This window comes from Plectrocnemia conspersa, unplaced genomic scaffold (assembly GCF_051122295.1).
Source record: "Plectrocnemia conspersa isolate PC_06_02 unplaced genomic scaffold, ASM5112229v1 ptg000014l, whole genome shotgun sequence".
Classification (NCBI taxonomy): domain Eukaryota; kingdom Metazoa; phylum Arthropoda; class Insecta; order Trichoptera; family Polycentropodidae; genus Plectrocnemia; species Plectrocnemia conspersa.
Genome location: NW_028277178.1, coordinates 19,553,310 through 19,572,672, shown reverse-complemented (window position 1 = coordinate 19,572,672; position 19,363 = coordinate 19,553,310). Strand labels below are relative to the sequence as shown.

At 29.9% G+C, this 19,363-nt stretch overlaps 2 protein-coding genes and 1 long non-coding RNA gene across 3 annotated transcripts; 1 reads left to right on the top strand and 2 right to left on the bottom strand.

Moving 5' to 3' along the window:
* Window positions 1–637: 637 nt before the first annotated feature.
* LOC148226445 (uncharacterized) lies at window positions 638–10,853 on the top strand. Its single transcript, XM_088204475.1, has 4 exons — window positions 638–773; window positions 4,519–5,006; window positions 9,907–10,200; window positions 10,267–10,853. Exons 2-4 carry the CDS (start codon window positions 4,644–4,646, stop codon window positions 10,354–10,356), a joined length of 747 nt encoding a protein of 248 aa, XP_088060601.1. The 5' UTR covers window positions 638–773; window positions 4,519–4,643; the 3' UTR covers window positions 10,357–10,853.
* A 1,198-nt stretch (window positions 10,854–12,051) lies between these two features.
* Window positions 12,052–14,140, bottom strand: LOC148226444 (peptidoglycan-recognition protein 3-like). Its single transcript, XM_088203550.1, has 3 exons — window positions 13,599–14,140; window positions 12,644–12,783; window positions 12,052–12,568 (listed from the first exon to the last, which is right to left on the bottom strand). Exons 1-3 carry the CDS (start codon window positions 13,993–13,995, stop codon window positions 12,173–12,175), a joined length of 933 nt encoding a protein of 310 aa, XP_088059676.1. The 5' UTR covers window positions 13,996–14,140; the 3' UTR covers window positions 12,052–12,172.
* Window positions 14,141–15,587: 1,447 nt separating this feature from the next.
* Window positions 15,588–19,363, bottom strand: LOC148226443 (uncharacterized). Its single transcript, XR_015812217.1, has 4 exons — window positions 18,950–19,363; window positions 16,429–16,586; window positions 16,021–16,355; window positions 15,588–15,955 (listed from the first exon to the last, which is right to left on the bottom strand). It is a non-coding gene; the product is annotated as an uncharacterized LOC148226443 (long non-coding RNA).

Here is a 19,363-nt window from a genome sequence, read left to right as displayed (position 1 = left end):
ACAAGACTCACCGAGAAGCGTAAAATTACAATGGAAAGTAACCGCGAAGCAGAACGAAACCGTCAATCTCATTCCTCTGCCTTTAAAATTCCGTAACGAAGCTGCGTTATTTTGCTTTATGATTGTGCCGTTTGTAGCATAGAATTTTATACAGAAGTAGTGCAAGATAATATCGTTTTATTGAAGATACAGCAAGTATTTAATTATTATGTATATGTATATATACAACTATTTTATATATTCAACTATATATTTCATCCTTAATTAATTTTATGTCTCAAGTAGGTCTCACACAAGGCCGACCCAAAAGGCAGGCTATTCTGACTGTCGCCTGGGATGCCAGCCCCAAAAAATGCGACAATTACTCCAAATGGGGGCGTCATTTACTCAGAATGAGGGCGCCATTGATTCTATTTAACAAGGTATCGAGGTATACCTTTTTTATAAGCATTTGGAATTACAGAAGAAACATTACAGACCGAGATTAGAACCTTGAGGAATTTCTAATGTGGCAATTCAGGCTTGTGTTGCCCATATTAAATATATGAACGATGATATTGTTACAATCTGAGGGGTAAATATTGAGATGCGCATGCGCGGGCCTCGCGCCTTCGGCGTGACTCTCGCACAGATCGGCAGTTGGGGCGCGTCGATTGCCGCTATCAGGGTGCAGTGCTATCGATCCTCAGTAATGGACGCTATGTAAACACAATTCGCATGCCATGTAAACGCATTTCTCAAGGCTCTGGTGCAACGGCTTCACATAGGGCCAAGTAACAATATGAAAAGAAAGATTTAAAAAAAAATCAGAAAACCCAAATCTATTCATTATATTGAACAATTAAAACAGGATGTACTTTATCAAAAGCCTTTTTAAAATCAGTATAGATGACTTCGACTTCATTGCTTATACCGAGGTTTTTCGTTACAAAACTTAAAAAAACAGAGCAGATATGATTTGAATAATATATAGTATGATTTCGACTACTTTGGCTGGTGCTGATAAAATTAGCACAGGCATATAATTCTCTATCGTAGCTTTTTACTCTTTTTATGTATCGGATTCATTTTCGTTATTTTCTATACACAGAGAAAAATATTATTTTTAGCTATAGGTTAAAAACAAATAACAGTAGACGTGCTATAACGTCGCTTTTAATTTCCTAAAGCCATACTGAAGGTCATACAATAAAAAGTTCCTCATAAAATATCTTGAGTTTTGCAATCACTGTTCTTTCAAAGGTTGCTGATGCTTATATCTTCGCCAGAGGTTTGCCCATTATTATTTAAACAATTGCGTCACATTATAAATATCATATGATTGCTGAACCACGGTCACTTCCCGTTTCTATGCTATTTACTATCAATTTCTAGATGCCAAATGGACAATTGCCACACCTTCAAGTGTGGCAAAGACAGAATCAACTCCCACGTTTATCCAGAAAGGGAAAACACTGCATCTGAATGTGTTTTCTGTATAAATACTTATATTAGAAATTACATTTTTCTATTAATAGAGGGACACCCTAGCTGTATTGCGTCGAGTTCCGCGTATTTCATCAATCGACTTTTCGTTTGAAGTGTGTTTTGTTGGCATGGAGCGATGAAGTGGAAACGCTTTTTTCCTTTGTAAATCGATTGGCAGTCGACGTGTGCCAAGGTGTAGGTCCAAGTTTAATACTGTGACTTTGCTATTTTGTATAAGTACATAAGTCGTTTTTATCGACCCGCGTTTTGAAATTCTCGGTCGGACATGCGCACCCCACAGACGGGAAATAAGCACCCCTCAGACGTTTACAAATATTTTCTGAATAGAAGTTACCTGGCGACGAAACACCTGTCAGACACAAAAAATATGGATAAGAAACCATAAGTCTGCTGACCAAATTAAAATTAAAATTAATGATGTGTATGCACTATTTACTTGAACGATATGTATGTACATATACTCGGTTAAGTTTATTTTTACTGTTAAGTAAACGCAGGGCGGAAAAAGAAATCAGTTTTGATGAACAATTAAAAAAGAGTCGATCGAACGTCTTCACGCCTGCACCACCTCGAATTTTAATTGAATAAATAAAATAAAAATATCATGAATTTCAGATTTAAAAAAAATTGCTCATCTGCTTTGTGTTAAGAGTAAATTGCTTCTATTGGTAATATCATTCTATTATACACCCTTTTTAAAGCAAACATTCTGGCAGCATGTATTTCTGATAAACAGAAAATATATTATAGGGTGGTATTGAAAATTGTTAAGAGGTTAATCCATTTTTATTTTTATGATTCAGATTTTTTATATCTATCTTAATAATCATTAAATAAATATTCGTTTATAACAGCATTTTTATGTGCTTCATATTTTTTTCTGCAACTGTTTCAATTGGAGATCGATTTATGAATTCTCTATTATTATATAATTATTTTGTTGAGGCTCAAGTTTTTGTAGTATGTATTTATTGTTGCATCTATCTTTGATAATTTTTCTGTAACCAGCAATAGCAATATCGATAGCAATTGCATTCGTTGTTTCTATTGCCAAAATTGTTTTATTAAATAGAGTTAGTAGTCCATGGACAAGCTTAAATACATTTCAACACAATCACATTGTTAAGAACTGATCTTGATAACTTAAGCCAATCATAAATCAGAAGTATTCTTTTAATCGACATACAACGTCGCAAAATCTTTGTATGTAAAACATCTACAGAACTACAGTTTTTTTCAGTTAAATTGAATACATAACTTATCTTTAAGTCTATTGTTATGTATTCGGTTGAGTGTATTCATCAGACACCAGAGGTTAGAATTTTGACAAAACAATTTGTTATAGGATAATAAAAGTTGATTGTGTCTATTTTCTACAAATGACATCTTCTACCTGGCAGGCTCCGTACAAAAAAGGTATGAGTTTTGTGTTTAAAATGAATGTAATTTTTGAAACAACGATAACTATACAGGTGACGCCATTTGATGAGTACATTCAATAAAATTAAAACAATGTGTTTATTCGATTACTGTATGGTTATTGTTTATAGCAATGACTTAGTTATTGAGCATGTTTAACGTATTATTTACATGATCCTGTCCAAAGAATTCTTTTTTCATCTGGACATTACGAGGTCTATTGTGGTGGTCCCTTCAGATACAGTCTTTGTTTATATGACGCTATTGTCACGTTCACTCTATTAATTATCGTGGTTATGGTGATTTACTGCACGAGTTTACGAAGAAGAAGTTCTAAAACTATAATTAGATTTAGAACATTTGTTAGGTTTAGATGGGTTTGATTAATATGTGTAGGTTAAGTTTAGGTTTGAACAGCAAATGGGCGTTTCGCAAATGTCAAATTAAGTTTTTAGAGCAGCATATGATTTAACTAATAGCTATCAGTTAATATGTAAAATGTATTTGGACTTCAATAGTGAAAATATAAATGAAAAATAAACATTCACTTTAACATTTATACATCGCATGTAAATAAATGATACATATAATACTTTACTAGCACCTGCCAGATAAATTATATTTTCACTGGTAAAAATCGGTGACATTTAAATAAATAAATATAAACTATTACGTATATTATAATTAAAGTCAATAAATGTTAATATGTAGCTTTGGTCATTCTTTAATAATAGCGTATTTTTATACATAAAAATTTTAATCTGCTGTGGAACCCGAACCCGTGGCCTCTAAATTACCTCTCTAGGCCTTACGGACTACGATATTATAATCTAATGAATTTATTGATAGCGGTCTACCCGTGGTGAAATCGCTAAATATATATTCGCATTGTACACATTGGATGAATAGATTAGATTTTTTGAGTTATTATAGACAAGACATGAATTATCCCATACTAAAATGCGGGCGACCGCAAATAGATTCGCGGTCGACTGGTCTACGCAATGGCTCTGTATTATCGTTATTCAAATTTTGAATTCTATATACTTATATTATGAACAAATTCTTGCTCTCGGTAAGATATAAATACATTTATGATTTATGATTTCCAACAGCCATTCATAGTTATTTTTTAATTCTCATAAACTATATACGTACGTACAAATTATATATATTTTTTAAAATCGCAATATTTTTGTTACTTTTCTAATCATTCTTTTGTATTATTATTTCGATTGTTTCTTTGGCCTATATATGTTTTAAGTCATTTATACTTATACAAAGAAATACACGTTCAATTGTTTCGAATTATAAATCATGGCGATTTTTAGTTCTATAAATAAACATTTGTTGTGATTCATGTAGGTAAATAATTTACAATAATTTATATATAGCACGAATGTTTATTTTGAAAATAAACAATTTTTGCTTACGTTGCGTGTAACGGTCTCTTCAGAGGTTGCCTATCGTTTATTTTGTTTTGCTGTTCATGCTATATAATATTAACAAATAATGTGTTGATATCATGAAGCGATAACGCTTCCTTTTATTTACGTATTTTAGCGATAAGGCTTGTAGCACATAACAGGAATTATCGTTATATTATTTCAGGTTATCGCGTTTGAGTTTGCTACCCCTGGTCGAAAACCTAGAGCTCGCCAGTGCAATCGCAACGGCTGGGTCGGTCGCGCGCGTTTGTGCCACACACCAACCGAAAAAATCATAAAAAATCAAAGATGCCCAAGCCGGCCAAAAAGCTGCCGAAGTGGTTTAAGTCCCACTATGCTTATGAGACCAGGAAGAACGTAGATCTGTCGCAGTTGCCTTCGCTGAGGCTGGAGAGCGCTTGGCCTTTCATCAGGACCGAGGTGGAGAGAGAGATAGGCAAGGGAGAGCTGGTCTGCGTGCCCTACATCACAGAGGCTAGCTGCTACTCTACTTCATCCGTATTCCGACTCGATGAACGTGGTAATTTCCAGCCGCTGGGAAAACTCGAGTCGTTGATCGACAAGACCGAAACCGATCCGGACTATGCCGAATGGCTCAAAGGCAATACATTCGACGACAAGAGTTACAAGTATCCTCACGAGAGTGTAAAAGTACGTAAAGTATTTATTTGTTTATTATAATACATAAGATTCATATATCTTCTACTTAAGTTGATGGGGCACATGTATAGCTATAATCTATACCTTAGCGAAATACTTGTTACTGATATATGTCTCAAAAAATCAAATAAGTTACGCATTGCCTTAAAATAACCGCAGTGTATTAACGTTTTCCACCACGGAAATTCCACATAAAACGTACCGTCACCTTAATAACCACAGTGCGTAGGCACTCGTGACCTTTACCGGCTAAAGGGGTGCTTTTACGACCTTGAGTTGTTCAATGATACGCAAGGTCATAAGGTTTCGTTTCTGTAGGAATTTGTCTACCCCCTCTTACCCCTCGCACGAAATTACGACAGCAAGTGTAGACTCTATTGATTTTAGCAGCGATACTTTTTATTTTTATAAAAAAATTCTCCCGGTACTTGCCGTAAGAATCAGATACATTTTGAGTGCAAAAGAATATTTTAGGTTTTTTTAAATTTTGTGAAATGTACTACAGAACAATTTTTAATACTTACTCTAATTTTTAGGTATTATACTAACAAAGTTATGATTTTTTTAACTTTTTTCATTAGCCGCCATTTTGAAGCAAGATTTTATTTTCAAGGTTAATTTTTCACAACAGTTGAATGGATATCTAAGCATTTATGTTTGTATATACAGGGCCGGTGCTAAGAAACGCAGGACCGGAGGCAATTATGATTAGTAAAGTAACAAAAAATATTGCGATTTAAAAAAAAGTGTTATTTTTTAATGATTGTTTATTGAATATCATAGGCTATAAGGCATAGAGAAGTGATTTAGAGGCCACGGGCTCGAGCTCCGCAGCTATTATTAAAAAACGACCAAAACTACATATTAACATTTATAGACTTTAATTAATATATACGATATACCTAATAGTTTATATTTAAATATTTAGATGTCATCGATTCAATCTAGTGTATAAGTGACTTACCCAGTTGATACGGATTTACCCTGCTGTAATGCATTGGCCTTACGCAGAAATCTAAGCATTTATCTGTTATATTTAATACACATATATACAGGGCCGGTGCTAAGAAACGTAGGACCCGAGGCAATAATAGGGAACTGAGCCTATAAAAAAGCTTGTAAAAATTACTACATAATGCTTTATAAAAGTGTGTTTTGTTATTAGATTTTATAATTAAATAGCGGTTTTTTGCAATATTGTATATTTTGCGTAACCTGCAATCAAAGACATCATTTCAGTTTTTTCGAGGGTGGGGCAAAAGTTTGGCATTTAGTGGTCGTTTTTTTTATATATTTCCATTTTATTAGATTCATAGTATTTCATTTGACATGCATTTTTTTTGCCAAATTAAAGAGGAATATTTTATTAGAATTCGTTTCAATGCTTTATGGTTTATCCAGTTTGTTTCACAATAACTTAAAATATAATAGATATATTTACAGATTATTCATACTAGAATGGTGATGGCTCAATTTCATATTTTTATTTAAAGTATTAAATTATATTCAAGCCGAATTTTGGTCAATAAGAAGGCGCAAAAACAATTATCACTTCTCGGAAGTCAAAATTTTACGGCAAAAGCAATAAAATCGTGTCGGCATCGTCGTAGTGAGAACGATCGGTACCGAGCGTTCCAAACTGCGACAGTGACGGCACGATTTTATTGCTTTTGTCGTTGATTTTTGACTTCTGAGAAGTGATAAATGTTTTTTGCGCTCTTCTATTAACAAAATTTGGTTTTGATGTACTTTTTAGAGATCGTAATATGCTGAGAATGATGGATTTACTCGTGGCTCATGGCGGCTGCCTCCTCGCCTTGCCCTAACGCCAAGCCTGCATATATAAACACTTAGCTAAAAATAGTATTGGGGTTTGGTTAGGGGTCAGAGAACTCTTTTAATTTTTATCCTAAAATATATTTGTGTGAAGCAATATTACCCTCCCAAAACAGTAATAGAGTCCTAAATTGAATACATATTGTGTATAAATATAATCATTACACAGGCAAAAGTTAGGACAACAAATTAAATGGTCAGAATTTAAATAAACTATAGGTCAGAATAAAAAGCAAATCACGGTCAAAATTTTAATAGCAGCCTGGTCATACTTATTTTATTCAGGGTCAGAATAAATATCAAATGGTTAGAATATAAATAGCATGTGGTCAGAATAAAAATATTTAATAGTAATAATTATTTTATTCAGGCTCAGAATAAATATCAAATGGTTAGAATATAAATAGCATGTGGTCAAAATAAAAATATTTAATAGTAATAATTCTTTTATTCAGGATCAGAATGAATATCAAATGGTTAGAACCAAAATAGTCAAAATATAGAACGATCGTGTGAATTACAAAATTATTATTACATTTATAAATATAAATGGGAAATAAATTACTTATTTTAGAAATTTTTCGCTCTCACCAAAACTGGTGGACAGGTTAGGTGCGAGCGAGTGTTGATCAGAACTTGAACACCCCACGAATAACTCTCAACGAATCTATGTAATTGTATGTAGTACGCAAAGGTATTCAGAGCGAATCGGGAATGAATCGGGAATAACGACAGAGCGGCGGTGGAAAGCTCGCTTGGCTTGTTGTGTTGACATCTGACAATGTTGCGAGCGCAACCAAACAACTTTTCCCTAAAACATCTTAATAATGTTAATGATAATATCAACAGCTATAACAACACTGTACGATAACACTATTGCCAACTGAAAAAAATCTGACTATCTGTCAAAATAATTCTTACCATTTAACATAAAATATGAGCAATTGATATCAATTCTGAGCATCTAATATTTATTCTGGCTGCTTATATCCTAACTTTTAAATATAAATTCTGACCCAAAAAAATATGAGCCAAAATTTAGTAGCATTCCAATCTTTAGGTTTTAAGCAAATATTATTTATTTATTAAAAATCTTCTGTTGTGCGTAAGTCTGTAATGGGGTAAATACAATCAGCAACTACTTAGTAAGTAGTGAGGCACCAGACTGAAAGCAAAGTCTGTAAATAAGTGACATCTATAAATTACTTATAAATTATTAGTACAGCTTACAGTCAATAGATGGCATTATGCATGACTTAACCTAATTTTATTTCAATTATTCATCAGGATATTCGTCCCTAAGATTATAAGCATCTATTAAAACCTTATCTGTGATGATTTATCAGAATTATAAATGAATTATATAGTGTCTTTGAATTCAACAAACCATTCGGAACATTTCAAATTTGAAAGTTTTGAAATGTTTCGAATGGCCAGAAGTAGTCCGTTACATTATCATCATTCGCAGCATTTCACAAATACTTATAAAATGAGTTGTATATAGGGTAGAAACTAGAAATGTCGCTATTTTAATTATAGAGCGCAATATTTTTAACCAGAACCTAATATTACATCGAAGAGCGTTTCCATACTTGTGTTTATATGTCTGGGAATGATATTGATTGTACTTAACTTCTTTAGACAGAAAAACGTCAGTAACATCATATATGCATGTAATTAAAAAGCACCATAATGACTGATAATTAACTTTGAAAATTATTTTAAAACAACAAATCATCTAATTTTAGAAGATTTGGACACATTTGCTTTACACTTCTGCAAATAAAGTAAATAAACCATACAAAATGCTATTTTCTGATATTGTTTTTTTAAATACAAATTCTAAATTCGCATTATCACTCACATTTTTTTTATATTAAAAAAACTGAGAATCATTGTGACATTTCTTTACATTCTATAATTAACTAATTGTTGTGTTTATTCATGTTCTCTTTATTATTATTATTAGCGTACTAATTTTTCACATTGCAAATTTAGAAAGTAAAATAAATTATTCGGATCTTTTCTATACACATTATATTCTTAATTATTTATGAACTGCTCAAATATTATTTTAATTTTTTTACACACGCAATTTATTTTTAATAAATTTAGCTAAGCTTAGAACCATTCATGAAATATTTATTTTGTTTTTTTCTAACTATTGCACATACGTTAAGCACGGATCTGTGCGTTTATTTTATTACTTTTATAACTAAAACTTTTTTAAATCATAAAACATAGAACATATATTAATTGTAATTTGAAATCGATAGTAGATCCACAATGCATACTATTATATATGTGTGTCATAATCGATTCGGCAGATTTGTCATGTTTTTTTTATAAAATACAACTTTTGAGTAGTTCATAAATATTTAGGCCATCATGACTCATTGAGAAACCTGTGAAGTAAAGATTTGAAATTAAAAATAAAAATAAATAAATACATTGTAAATTTTATTATAACTTTCTCAACAAATTTAATACCACTGAAATGATTTTTAAGAGCAGAGGGAGGGGTTATAAATTTTAATTTAAAATATTTATTTATACATATTTTTATTGATTTGTTGTTGGAACTTTAGGCGATTTTTTTGTGAATAATTTCTATATATTTTTTTGTATTTAACTTGAAATTAACATACGCTCACGTATTTTTTACTAGTTGATTTTATATATGAAATAAATTAGTGAATATACAATTGCGTGATTTAGTTATGTCGTACAATCTTGGGAAATCGCTCGTTTTACAGGTTTTTTATTTTTGTAAATTTACCAGTGTTTTTATTTATTGGACATTTTTTTTTCAAATACTGAAATTGATTTTTCTCTAATTTCACAATATATGTTACCGATAATCATTAGAGCTAATTAATTTCAAATGAGATTCTGAATCTCGGTACTTTTTGCAAGAATAGCCACGTCGTTGATATATACTCATGTTCCAAGCCATAAATGTGATATATCTGATATTGATTCTAGACATACAATTAGTTTCACTCTTTTTTACATAGGCCTTTATAAAATTAACTTATATCTTATTTTATTTCAGATCACTCTGCAAGATGAACAGACCAAAAACAAAGTCCGAGTTATTATGCTAAATTTATACAGATCGACCATTCCTAACGATAGATCACCAGAGAAACGAGTATGCCTGAAGAAAGATATTTTAAAAGGTGCAACGTCTGTCCACATAATAACGGACGTACTGATGGCAAAGACGGTCGAATTTAGAGCAACAATGGGCATCGCTTCTCGGATATTTCACCTTGGAAACCCAACTCCATTAGTGTTTACTTTGAATCAATACAAAATTGATGACAATGGACATATAATTGAGAAGGTATGTGTTATTCTCCTGTAATATTATGAAGGTTAAAGAATATTAAATATAATAGTTTCTTTCCAGATATCTGAAGAAAAATGCGTTGAAACTATGGAATGGAACAGAGTCGATAAACACGATCGATTGTACCCTGACCACCCTGAGGAGAACTAAAACATTATTGAGAATGTTGCTTCATTAGTAGAGAAACTGTGGAAGATAAATGTTAATTTACATTATTACTGTTCCATGATGTAGCTTTTAAATATTGTTGCAAGATTCTGATGTCGTAACAATTATTAATTTGCAATATGCAACTGAAAGATTAATACATGTATTAAATTATATAAATACTTATATATCACTTTTAGGTTAATTTATTACTTAAATTCTTTTATACTTATTTAATGTAAAGGAAGTGGAGACCAAGTTGACGTGAAAGACAAATAGAAAATTGTGATGGGACGATAATCATGCGTCCAAGAATGAGCAGTATGAGGATGTTTGTTTACTATTTTTATAAACAATATTGTTATAATATTAAAAAATATATTCAAATCTACACGCATTCGTATTGAATTAGGTAACGTGTTTAGGCCTAATTAGGTAAATAAAATTATGATTAGAGATGTTATACCTCTATAGTTGAATATATTTTCGTTCTGAAATAATATATGCTTTTTATTTAATAATATTGTTTTGTGTTTATTGTTGCTTCAAGGTAATTATAATACGCGTGCTGCAACGGTCTTCTATCAGTGAGATAAAGGCAAAGAAAATGTCCCTTGTTTTTTTGAGGTAAAGTAGTCAACAATTATATTATCACTCGTGAGTATCAAATCATTTTTAACTGGTGTATGTGAATGGTAAGGGAAATATGAGGTGAAGTGTTGTGAATCGAGTCTAATCTTCAAAGTACAGATTTTGTCTTAGTTAATTCATATGACTGTCTGTTTTTTCATTTCCTAATGAGAACTAGATATTAAATATAAGCATCACAATGAGAACAGACATGAATAATTTGCAGCAGGTAGTTGTAAATGCAGCAAATAGTTGTTCGCGGATTAACTTCAGCAATGTTTCTTGATTGTTCTTCATTAAGAACAAATAGTTCGGAGATAATTTCAAAGTGATTGCAATCTGTTTTCTATTGATTAAACTATCGGCTTCTTTATATATATTAAATTTTGTTTAGTGTATAAAATACATTTTTGTTTAGAATAATAAAAATTATATCCAATATATATATACAATCAATAATCTTATTTAAATTTCTGAAAGACTGTCAGCAGTTTTATTAAAACAACATAGGTTGTTTTTGTCTGTATTTAAAGTAACGCAAATTAATTTGTTCTTCTAAAAATTTTTTTTCAAAGAAATTGAAAATTACATGATTTTAAAATACTAGTTTTATATGCGTTATTTTGCTATACATTTCTGCATATATATTATTGTACTAAAGAAGGCATAAAAATGGCTTGATAGATGATATATTTAATCGATTAATTGAATAAAAAACATTCCATGGGTAGAATTTTTTTTATTGAAAGTAAAGAAATTATAATAGTTTTAAAATACAAATGAGTCTTATAAAATATAGCACCATATTTGGTTGTATTTATAAAATACAATTGAGCAAGAATCTATTATAATTTTAATTAAGAAGTTATACCATGTATTTGTTTGATTTTATCAGAATATTGTTTAATAATGTACAAATTTGTATATATACAATAATATAAACTTTTTATATTAAACAAAAATTATATAAATCTTAAAATACAATTCATTCCTATGTATAAAAATAGTATAAATAATTCATAGCAATACTCAGAAATCAGAGGCAACTATTGTAATTAAATTGTCAACTATTTAACAGGTATTTTTATTAATAGCTATATTCTTATTATACAATTTGATTTTGATACAGAGAATCAAACAAGTACAAAAAGACATGTAGATAAATGCATGAGTTATAATTTCATATAGATCATTTCGGATACGATATCTGTCCCTCACAAAAGTGAGGCCACGTCTGCAACTCTTCAAATAGAAATTCACCCGGACTTAGCGTAGGTATTACTTGCCTGTGTCCAATCAGCTTATAGTCCTTGGTAATTTTTCCAGCAGCGAGAAGCAATTCAATAGTTTTCTTGGTGGCTGCCAATTGTCTAAGCGGCGGTAAGACTTCGCAATACGTACCGATTAGTGCGATGCAAATACATTTTGAGTTGAAATTTCTCGAATGAGAGCCGATAACGTCCCATCCTCTACCTTCATAAACCGCTCCATCTCCGCCGACTACGAAATTGTAGCCAATATCGGACCATCTTCTCAGGTCAATGTGGAGGTTTTGCATATATCTCATGTGGTATATGCAAGACATCTGAAAGTTTCAATTTACATATTTACCGAAATATATATATTCAATCAAAATAATTTGAGTATACAAATTGCGTACACGTGTCGGACAATTTTCTGTCGCTGTATGTGCAATGAGCACATACTCGACTGGTAATTCTAACATGTTTACAGGACCGGAAGGTCGAGCTTTCCATTCTTTTTTAGTAATGATATGAAAATCAGGAAGTATATCATCATCTGGAAATTAAGAATCAGATTAAATAAGTAATTAGATTCATATATGATAAATTTTTGTGTAAATAATATTATATTTTATCTTGAGTACTCTTGAGTTGAGTCAAAACAGTACTTACATTATTCAATTCTAACGATAACAAGTATTAGTCAGAAAAAGCATACTTAACATGAGACTGTACATAATAAATATAAGTTTATCTGATAAAATCGAATTGAATGTTGTAAGTAAATATAATGACGCATATTTGTACTTAATATATATATATTTAATACTTTATTTAGATTTATGTTATAAATTATATCTCTTTTCAATATACTTTTTTCAGTTGCTTTATATAAAAATTTAAAAACCTTAATATATATATATATATATATATATATATATTTAAATTCATTCAGTTTTATATTTTATTTGATAAAAACATACGCTCAGTGAGGGGAACAATGATTCACAACCACTGTGACATGTAGACAATTTTCCCATAATAAATTGACCCTTCGTTTACCTGCTAATTATGCCTAAGAACAAGGCTATTATAAAAGCAATCTTAACCGAGATTCTCACGAAAAAATGGAAATGAAATCCATATTTATCCCTATTTTTAAAAAATATTTTTCTATGAAATTCAGGATGTAAAAAACTTACAGGATAGTCGAAATCATGAAAAATATGAAATTAAGTAATATATTGACGAAAGTTGACTATACATGGTTTGATTTAAAGTACAAAATCAGACATTTTTTCTTAATATTACTTCTCACACGTCCTTCGTTGTTATTTTATTACTTACATAGAAAATATATTCACAACTTACATGGACTACCGGTATCAGCTTCATCGTCATCAGTATCATAATGTTCTTCATCGTCTTCTGGCACTATAGTCGTACATAACTTTTTCTTATTTAATTTTACACTTTCTACTGGAGCTTCATCTTTCGAGTAAACTGTTTGCTCAATAATATATTGATTTATCTTTACATTGCCATGTACTTCGATCATGTTACCGATGTGAACGTTAGTAGAATTATTGATATTTAAAGAACCGATAGATTGAACCGCCGCATGCTGCATGAACAAATCGGTCAGCTCATCTGTGTGATTATTTACTGTGTTTTCTTGGAGGAGTGTCATCAGGTCCCTACTAGAAGTCTGAGCACCGTCAGTTACTATAAGGTCAAGGTCTTTAACTTGCTTATTGTGAGATTCCATTTTGATAGTATTATTATTTATTGTATTTAAAATACGTTATATTTAATCAATTTGATAAATTGTACTAAACTAAGTTTTGTTTTGGCAGTCATGTGGATATATTGCAATCTGACGTATATTGTGAAAAATATTCGATGTTGCCAGAAGCAAAAATGTATTCATATAAAAAAATAACGTCTGGCAAATTGAGTAATTATATTTTATTTATTATGACCATGAGCTATGAAGGTAATAAAATTGTTACAATTTTTTTTTATTTATTTATAATACATAATTAAAAAATACAATTTGTTTATATATCATAACTTGCGAATAAAATAAATATTAATCTATTTATAAAATGGTAGCACTACTCGATATATTTTAATTAAGCCAAAACAATCACTATGGAGAAAAAATATTGTGTAATGTACTAAAGTTTGTAAATTTAAATAGTTATAAATTAAAATAAATATTATCGATTTCTTTGAAAAATAAACAATAACTATTTTTATTAACAACTGTCACTGGCTAGAGTGAGGATGGAATAATTATATCTGGTGCCTAAAGCTTAATTGAATAATTATGACGCGTTCCCTCTACAAATAAAAATTGTATTGTTTTATTATTAATAGCAAAAACAATAATAAATATTGTCAAAGTTTGTCACAAACATTAAAATTATATATTAGTATTTTAATTAGGGCGGCTTTCATAAATAATACCACAGGTTTAGGAGGGGAAGGGGGTCAGCGGAATAGTGACAGTCTGTATTAAATACTTCCCTTATTTGACGAAAAACTGGTTTTACAATATTATTACGCTTTTTATACATACTTTTATTGATTTTTTATTTTTTTTTTATTTATAAATACAAATAATACTATGAATTTTATTTAATAGTGTAGAAAAAAAATTGAAAAGTCCTATATTTATATAAGGTATAAAAATATGGGCGTAATAAAATACTTGTAGTACAAAAAGTCCGCAATATATTGTAGTTTAAAACGTCTGGCAGTCCCCCATTATTTAGTTAATATATATATATTATAATGTTTTAATACTAAGCAAATTTTTATATGAAAAATATTATTTTTTATTTTTTTGTGATAGTCATATTTTAACCTGAAAATATATAGACATCTATTAACAAGCTATTAAAATAATTATTATATTTCATAAGTCAAGTTTAAAACCATTTTTTGGTTTTGGGGACGAGTGAATGTATCAGTATTGTATATGTTTATTATTGCACCTCAGGCCTCGAGTGAGTGGTCTGAATTATTGTCATAAATATTGTGCTGAATCGAGTGATGATGTTATAAGTGCTACTCAAATTAAAATAACTGGTGTGTTAACGAAAAGTTTTTTTATATTATCGATATTCGGTAGTTCGGAAGATCTTGTGCAGGTTTATTTTGACCACTTTACCCGCACCATTTTGTACGTATTTGTATCTAGCGCGCGAGAATATTCCTGTACGATTTATTATATTAATTATTTGACTTGATCGGACGGTATTAAGGGAGGTTAACCACAATGACATAGTGGCCATAAATAATTACATTGTCTGTTAAAGGAGTAGAGTTTAAGCGTGATATTAAATATCTATATTTTAATTATAATTTATTTACAAGTTTAATTATTAAAATCATACTATACATATATTATTTCTGGTAACGTACAAACTTATTTCTAAAAATATCACAATGAAATCTACTAAGTAGCTTTGGTAATATTATAAACAAAACGTCACATTATAAATTTGCCTTAAATTATTCAATTTCATAATTATCTCTATCCGCATCGGATGCATCATACTCTTCGTTTTTAACATTCAACTCTTCAACTTGACGAAAGAGTCTCGCTTTGATCCAGTGGTAAAACTCATACTCCGCCCATAGTACACTCTTTAATTTAATCAATCGTCGTGCTGGTATAGCGGACAAGTCAATTTTAGGAGTCCATTTTCGATGTACACCTAAATATACAATATAAAAGAGATAATCAAAAACTATAATTGATTTAATGTTATTATTTACTCACCAGCAATTTTATTCATAAAAATATGCGTAGCTCTTCTGAAGAACATTGGCAATTTATTTTCAATCACAAATATAGTTTCGTTGACATATTCCAACAAGCCAACGACTGGATAATAGCGATCAACGACGCTTTTAGCTTTCTTCAAGGCATACTCGTTGTTCAATTTCATACATTGAAATTCATGTCCGCAAAAATATGGTATGGTAAAGTCGTATGGAACTCCATCTACGAGGGAACATCCGGAATCTCCATTTACCCAACACTGGGCGAAATTTTGGGTGTCTCGTTCGTTTATCTTTTTGCCAATGGTTTCTCCAAATGGCGGATACTTCATCCTGAAAATTATTTCGTTTTCAATTAAGATGATTTTAATGTATGTCATTCGCGGCTCTGACATTTACACTTTACCTTGCTATGACTGCTTCAAACGGATCTCGTATCATACTAAAGAAGGTCGGAGATTGTATACCATACTGTGTGAAATTTGTAAAGTACATGATGCGATCGAAGCTCAAGGGAACGGCGTTTTCTTTCATGATTTCATTGATGTTTCTCGCAAAGTTTCGCTAAGAGCAATATCATTTTTAGAAATCGAATAATTTGAGGTAATAAAACTTAAAAACGTAAAAAGTAATAAGGTGTCATGAAGAACTATGATCTTGTCTTTTAGTAGCATTATATTTTAATTCTACGGATTGAATTACCATAATACAGAGATGATATTAGATGATAAAGTTATATTTTCACTGGCGTTTTAGTGAAATCATATATGAAAATATTTTTACCAGTATATATATATATATATATATATATATATATATATATATATATATATATATATATATATATATATATATATATATATATATATATATATATATATATATATATATATATATATATATATATATATATATATATATATATATGTATATTTCTACCAGCGTAAATATAATTTAACTGTTCTGATGAAATTGTTTGCTGCTCTAAAATGTACATATATGAAACTTATTTTGACAGAAGCTTAATCTAACGAATTAACCAATTAGGCTAACGAATTTTGTAAAACATACTTTGGTTTTGGATTTGGTTTAATCCATTTTAAAAATTATAGTTAATTATTGAATGATGTCACGTCCCAGTTCTGTGAATCTTTGACAATGTGAAAATACGCGTACCTTTGTGAACAAATATAGTTTTACTGGTACTAAGCAGTGAAATTGTAAATCAATTGTTTGATACATTTTAACTGACTGAATTAGTGAAATTATGTTTATATTAGTGAAAATATAATAAAGATTCTCTTCAAAATATATGTATGTGGTAAAAAATATTGTCTGTAAGCAACGACGAACAAAAAATTATCTATAATTATATTGTAGTCAAGTATATTTTGCTATAATTTTAAGAACCACTCGAGGGTTTCCAGTGGCCTTGGCATTTAAGATTTCGTGAATATTACGAGAGTTATGTTGTCGTAATAATTATTTAGTTCTTAATTTAAAAGCAGTTAATACAACCAGTTGAATTAAATTAGTAATAATATTGTAAAATATACGAAAAACCACAATGTCTAATACCCGACATTGTATTCCGATTTATTAAGATCGCACGTCACGCAAAGAGTAATCTGAATCCGCTTGCTCTTCATATTTCTATAATAAATATAATATATAAAAAACATTGCGTTATCATTTTTATCGTTCAGATTTATATAAAAATTCACTATATACATATATATGTACATATGAAGTAAAACAACTCTTTTAGGTCTATATGTCTTAAGAAATACTATTTATTACATTGGGACTCATGACGCACTTTCAGATAAAAATCAATGCAATTTTTGTGGACGTAGTAACTATATTGTTGTAAAATTTTTCTGTGTACCTTATAAATATCTAGGTTAAGTTCCACCTTGCTTCAAAATGGCGGTTAAAAATGTCTTTTAAAATAAATCATAGAGAAAAAAAACGTTGAAAGTGTTAAATAAAAAATTATAAGATATAATATAAAAATAAAAGAATGTTTTTTTTAAATATAATTTTACTGGATATAACGGTTTTTAAGGATAAATACTTGGATAAGCTCGTTAGACACTATGATTCACCATATTGTTTTAAGATATCAGTTATTAATAAAATTAAAAATTGTAACTCTGTTTTAAAAAATTTCATTTGAGGGGGATATAACTTCTGTAGTATTATTAGATTTATTTATTTACGTAATTCCGCATGAATAATAATTATATTACGTATACATTTAGAAAGAATTTATTAAGTATACATAAAATATTTAATATTAAATTTAAAAAAAACAAATAAGAAAAATAGTAAATTAAAAACAAAAATAACAATAGTATATTGATATGATACTATATGTATCATTTATTGATTTAATTTAATTTTAGTAAAGTTTAATAAATTCCTGAATAAAAATATTTTCAGGGAAAGATGATATGACTTTGAAATGCATTTAAATGTTTTTAATAAAATTAGGAACCAAGTTGATCATTTACTATAGAATTAATGATTAATGGATTAAAATTGGTTTAAAAATATTTTTGTATTTTGAAACTAACTTTATTTGTTAAAACTATACATTGAGATAAGTTCGTTGGAATATTTGAGTACACAAGTTTAAGCATAGTTACTATTATGCTTTATGACATTTAAAAACGATATTTGTTTGTGACTAGCTCAATAAGTAAATTTGATTCCTTCATAAAAATACTTCCAACTGTACAATATATCTTAAAATAATTAAGTATATTAAACAATTTCACTTATTACGTAGTTATATATGTTCTAACCAAGTGAGTCTGTGTGAGTATGTCATTAAATTTTGTATCTGCAATTTCGCAAAAACTACCCTAGCGATATTTTAAATTTTAACATATTATCTTAGTCTATGAATGTACTATACTAACTTGTAAAGTCGTGTTCAACCTTCTTAATCTTCCATTTCCAAGTCTGATGTGCTTGAAGTGCACACCCTGCAACTTTTGCAACAATAACACGAATATTTCACTGCCACTTTTTGGAATACGATTGAACATCAGGATGTAGTCGCTCAGCCCTGCTAACACCGCCAACTGAAGGAGGCTTTTGGTAACACTTTTTAAAGTGGTAGTGGTTGTGAGCCTGGTGGTGGTTGTAGGTTTGGTCGTGATAAAATGTTTGGTGGTGGTGGTGATTTGAAGTTCTTTGCACTTCTTGGCATGGTGGTAATAAAAATATGCGGCCGAGAGCACAAGCAGGAGCAAGACCGTCAGCCTCACATGCGCTCTGTGCAAAATGCGCATCCTACTCTGGCCGTCGCTCGTTGAGATTGTATCGAGTGT

Coding starts and splice junctions, on each gene's coding strand:
- LOC148226445 (XM_088204475.1), top strand. CDS start 4,644: ATGCCCAAGCCGGCCAAAAAGCTGCCGAAGTGGTTTAAGTCCCACTAT. Junction 5,007..9,906: donor ATCCTCACGAGAGTGTAAAA/GTACGTAAAGTA, acceptor ATTTTATTTCAG/ATCACTCTGCAAGATGAACA. Junction 10,201..10,266: donor ATGGACATATAATTGAGAAG/GTATGTGTTATT, acceptor GTTTCTTTCCAG/ATATCTGAAGAAAAATGCGT.
- LOC148226444 (XM_088203550.1), bottom strand. CDS start 13,995: ATGGAATCTCACAATAAGCAAGTTAAAGACCTTGACCTTATAGTAACT. Junction 12,784..13,598: donor AGCTGATACCGGTAGTCCAT/GTAAGTTGTGAA, acceptor CTTAATTTCCAG/ATGATGATATACTTCCTGAT. Junction 12,569..12,643: donor CAGAAAATTGTCCGACACGT/GTACGCAATTTG, acceptor TGAAACTTTCAG/ATGTCTTGCATATACCACAT.